Source organism: Temnothorax curvispinosus, unplaced genomic scaffold (genome assembly GCF_003070985.1).
Source record: "Temnothorax curvispinosus isolate PA1 unplaced genomic scaffold, ASM307098v1 QBEX01008898.1, whole genome shotgun sequence".
Taxonomy (NCBI): Eukaryota; Metazoa; Arthropoda; class Insecta; order Hymenoptera; family Formicidae; genus Temnothorax; species Temnothorax curvispinosus.
This window is the reverse complement of record NW_020218678.1, coordinates 13,510-18,837: the sequence shown is the minus strand read 5'-3', so window position 1 is coordinate 18,837 and position 5,328 is coordinate 13,510. Positions and strand designations below refer to the sequence as shown.

The 5,328-nt window shown below is 48.2% G+C and overlaps 1 protein-coding gene across 1 annotated transcript; it reads left to right on the top strand.

Moving 5' to 3' along the window:
* The first annotated feature begins 3,856 nt into the window (after window positions 1-3,856).
* Window positions 3,857-5,026, top strand: LOC112458427 (putative nuclease HARBI1). The gene has a single exon (XM_025022048.1). The coding sequence runs from the start codon at window positions 3,857-3,859 to the stop codon at window positions 5,024-5,026; it is 1,170 nt and encodes a 389-aa protein (XP_024877816.1).
* The last annotated feature ends 302 nt before the right edge of the window (window positions 5,027-5,328 follow it).

Here is a 5,328-nt window from a genome sequence, read left to right as displayed (position 1 = left end):
TGGGCCCTCGGTAGTCTCCCCTTGGACTTGTCGTGAAATAAGACAACCTGCGTCTTCTGGGGAGCCACCTTTAGGCCCAACCTTTTCATCGCGGCCACGACTGCCGCCACTGCGACATTACCGAGAGCTAGCGCTTCCCCCCAATTGTCGCCCTCTACTCCCAGGAATGTGTCATCGGCAAAGCCGTTGAGCCAACTTCCCGGAAGAAGGGCGATGCGTAGGATGTAGTCATATCCTATGTTCCACAGGAGCGGGCCAAGCACCGACCCCTGCGGAACCCCCCGCACGACCAGCCTTACACGGACCACGCCTTCCTGTTCCGCATAGACCAATTCCCTGTCCCGGAGATAGTCGTATAATACGGCTATTAGATAGGGAGGCACCCCGTGGTATAGGAGGGCCTCCCTAATTACCGACCATGGCAGGGTGTTGAACGCATTAGCCACGTCAAAACTGACGCCGAGCAACACCCTGCCAGCCTCCACCGCAGCCTTCAGGAGGGTCTCGATGCGTCTGATCGCATCGATCGTCGAACGACCCTCCCGAAAGCCGTACTGGGCCTCAGATAAGTCGGGCCCAATCCGGGACAGGTGCTGGACTAGTCGGTCGGCGATAATTCGCTCAAATAACTTTCCGACTTCGTCCAGCAGGCAAATTGGCCTATACGCCGACGGCTGGTCGGCGGGTTTCCCTGGTTTTGGGAGGAAGACCAATCTAGCTCGCTTCGACGCCCTGGGGAACCGGCCTTGTCTGAGGCACTTGCTGTATACCTTACGCAAATGCTCGGCCAGTTCTCCCGAGGCCAACATCCAAGCTTTTCCTGGCACCCCATTCGGCCCTGGAGCCTTACCCGCCTTTAATTTGCGGGCGGCTCTTCTCATTTTGTCCATGGACACCCCGGATTCGTCCTCATCCCACCCGTCCACTATTGGTGGGGGAGGACCTCCGTGAGCCCTCTCCTCGGGGTCATCCGGGAAGAGGTTACTCACCACCTGCTCCAAGAATCCGGGGTCCATGGACTCCATTACCGGGGGCGCCCAAGTCCGCAGCTTGTTCAAAACCATGCGGTAGGGACGCCCCCACGGATCCTCGTCCAGGGCCGTCAGGAGTTCCTGCCAGGACTTGTCCTTGGTCTGCTTAATGGCCCAGGAGTAGAGCCGCTTGGCGGAGCGGTACTCCACTCCCGTCTCGTCTAATCGTCGCTGGTTCTGGCTGCGTCTAGCCCTCAGCCAGCGGCGTCTGGCCCGGACAGAGAAGCGCCGCAGCTCAGCAATCTCCTCCGTCCACCAGTAGGCCGCCTTTCTCACCATTGGCTTCACACGGGGCACGGCGGCGTCGCACGCAGCCGCCATTAATTCCCCGATCCAGCCAGCGACCTCGTCAACTTCTTCTGAGGAAGCTGCCAGATCCACCGCCCAAAGCGACACGCACATGGCCGCCCTGAGCATATCCGCATCTAGCTTCCTCAGCGCCCACCTGGGGAAACGTGATTCCGCTTCCCTTTGGCGGGCCTGGACCTCCGGCGGGATGACCGAGAGAGACATCTCTATGAACAGGTGATCAGAGAGTGACTCCGTCTCCTCGGCCACCCTCCAGCCCTCTATCCTGCAGGCGACAGAGGGGCTGGCCCACGTGAGGTCAATTATTGATCCCCCCTGCCGCCTCACACAGGTCCGCGCTTGCCCGGAGTTAACTATGACCAGATCCAGGCCCGCCGCCCATGTCTCCAGGATCCTGCCCCGTCTGTCGGTGACCGGGGAGCCCCACAACGCGGATTTCGCGTTGAAGTCCCCGGCCACGATTATCTGACGTTGAGCTTAGTGGGATCCTGGAGATGCAGGCCCTAAGGTCCGCCAGTACCTCCTCGTATTCAGCCACGTCCACGTTTGGCGAAACGTAGACACTCGCCACGTACACGCGACCCCATTTGACAACGACGAATCCGTCCCCCGCCTCGAACTTCGAGCAGGGAACGGGCCCGGCCATCCGCCTCCATGTAATCGCCGCCAGACCGCACCTACTGCCCGCCCACAGCGAGTGATCGCGCGGCACCTGGTGCGGCTCGGCGGCTACTCCCAGGCCACAGCCCCGCTTCGCCATGGTGTGCAAAAACACGTCCTGCGAAGCGGGGCTGCGATTCAAATTTGCCTGGAGTATCCGGTGCGGAGGCATTAGTACGTTTCATTTCCCCACATGTCCTCCGCATCTTCCTTGCTTTTGGCTGGCCTGTTGTCAGCCGTAGTCGTTGTTGTTGTTAGCCCCGACTCCTCCTCTTGCGTTGTCGCTTGGATCTGCGCCGTCGGTGGGGTCTCCTGCGCTGGCGCATTTGTGTCCATGTCTTTCTCCTTCCCAGATTGCTCAGCCGTCTCAATCGTGGGGATGAGCTCCGGAGTATCTGTCTGCGTTACGATTTCCGCAGCTTTCTTTACCTTGCTCCCTCTCTTCCTTTGGGCCTTGGGCATCGACCCTCCTTCTTCATTTTTAGCAACGTTGTCGTTGCTTCCGGCAAAATCAGCTGTTCTCTTGACAGCTTGTTTGCCGGTAATCTTCAGACTCACTGTCTCAAAAGCAGTGATCCTAGGTCCCTTTCCGACGGGAGCCACAGATTCCTCGACCACGACCATGGGCTCCCCACTCCTCTCCCTCCTTCGGGCTGGAGGTCGCTGAGTGGCAGGCGTGGGCAAGGCCCGAGGCCTCTTCTTTTTCTTTGCCGAGGAGCACGCCCTGCCCCCGGCTCGGTGATCCGCGCGTCGTCCCAAATCTGCGCACACTGGGCAGTTTGGTTTCTCGCGACAGTTCCTGGCGCGGTGCTCAATGCCCCCACACCTGTAACACCTTTCACTGCGGTCCACATCACTGGGGCACTGAGCCCTCACGTGACCCCCCTCCAGGCATTTAAAGAACTGGAGGAGCCTCGCGGGCAGCTCCCTCACCCGGGCCACGAACCATCCGATCCGCAGTTTGTTATCGGCCTCTCGGATGTTTCGCATTACTCCCAATGGGCACCTCGCCCACGCCGTGTACAGACCATTTGGGCCTCTGCTCAGTTGGCCCACCTGTATCTGAGCCGGTGAGCAGCTACCCATTTCCGCGATGGCCTCTGTCAGACTCTCCGCGGAGACCGAGTCGTCCAGATCGAGGACCCTGATCTCCGCGGTCTTCATAGGTCTGGATACCTTTACGTCGGGTCTCCCCTCGAACAGTCGGGTCAGCCGTTCCGCCAAACTGTCCGCCTTATCAGAGTTGCCCGTTCCGGGGATCTCGATGATAAGACCCCCGGTTATGGCTCTCTTTGGCTTCAGACCCTTCGTTATGCCGAGTTCGGCGAGGTTGATGCTGCTCCTTGCCTCCTTGAAGAGCTCCTCATAGGGTGCTTTCCAGCAAAGAGACACAGAAAGACACTGTGTCACACAATTGAACACAGTGTAAGGGTGCTTACTGGAACAATCTAATTTTCGATGTACTCACTAGTTTGCGCTGATGTAAGCTTTTTTCTTCTAGATCTTAACCTTACTTATGAATCATCACTACTGTATCCTGTATCATTATAAGGTTATATTACATCGTACACTTTGGCATAAATCAGCAGTTTCTTATTTTTTAATATATTGTAAATATATTAAAAATATATTGTCATTGTAAATATTGTCTATAGTCAGTGTAAATATTGTAAGATATTGGATATTGGCAAATTAATCATTTATTGTAAGTAATTATATAAAAAAAAGGTTATATTTAATATTATATATAATAAATGTTACATAAATTATAAACATAATTCTAAAGCACTTTTATGAAACTTTTATAATCTTTTTTACAGATGAATATTAAGAAACATAAAATAATTATTCAACTGATGGAAACTGTAAATAATGAGAGTTCATCGAGTGATGAATTAAGTATACTCAACAGCAGTACAAGTAGTAGTAGTACATCTTCAAATAATGAAGAGGAAAATGAAGATGTATTATTATTCCTTTTGCTTAATAATTTGATGAATGGTCGGAAAAGACATCGCGTTGAAGATTATCTTCGAGTTGTTGATTCTTGGACAGACCAGGAATTTAAAGAACATTTACGTTTAAATCGACGTACAGCATTGATTTTAATTGAAGAATTGAAAGTCTCGCATTATATTCCATCACATTCTTTTGGCGTTAAATTAATATCGGCAAAACTTAGTTTTTTAATTTTTTTGTGGTATATTGCGAATACAGAACCACTTCGAACAATGTCTGATAGATTTAATGTTTCAATTTCTTCTGTTTTTAGAGTTCTTCGACGAATTATAGCTTGGTTTTTAACAAAAAAAGATATAATTATAAAATGGCCACAAGAAAATGAGATTATAATGGTATGTGAAAAATTTAACAGAAAACAAGGAATTCGTAATATTTTAGGAGCGATAGATTCGACTCACATTCAAATTCTGAAACCTAGCAGTAATGCACGTAATTATTGTAATCGAAAAAAATTTTTTTCAATAAATTTACAAGCTGTTGTAGATGCAGATATGCTTTTCACTAATATATATTGCGGTGAACCTGGTTCGCTTCATGACGCGCGGGTCTTCCGAAGATCATCTTTATATGAAACAGCTAGTATGGATAAAGAAATGTTATTTCCTGGCCAAACATTTCTATTAGGTGATTCGGCATATCTATGTTTACAATGGCTTGTTCCACCGTTTCGAGATAACGGGCATTTGTCACCTCAACAGAGGGAATTTAATTTTATGCATTCATCTACACGAATAGTTGTCGAAAGACTGTTCGGGCAATTAAAAGGGCGTTTTCGTCGCATTAAATTCTTTACTGAATATCGTGACATATCTTTTATTACTAATACAGTAGTTGCGGCTTGTATACTACATAATTATTGCATTGGTAAAAATGATTTATATGATTTTTCTGAATATGTCGACGATTTTATAAACATTGAAAATAATAACGAAGAACTTAATAATTTTAATCAAGAACTAGACCGTAGGATGCAGTTGTTTAATGAGATATTTCCTATAAACTAAAAAAATAACAGTCATAATTACAATAATTTATTACTTAATATTTGTATAGCTTACAAAAATTGGATTTTTTTTAAATAAATTAAAATACATGTTTTCTAATAATATTATTTTTATATATTTCTTTGTAATAACAACTTATAGTAACATTTATGCTTATTTGTATTTCATCAATTTACTTTACCGCTATTATCACAATAATGAACACTTTATATGTGCGTCCCATACTCACTTTCTCTATTAACAATTTAGTTAACAGTTTATATGTCATACTATATATTTTCAGTGCTAAAAATGAGTATGGA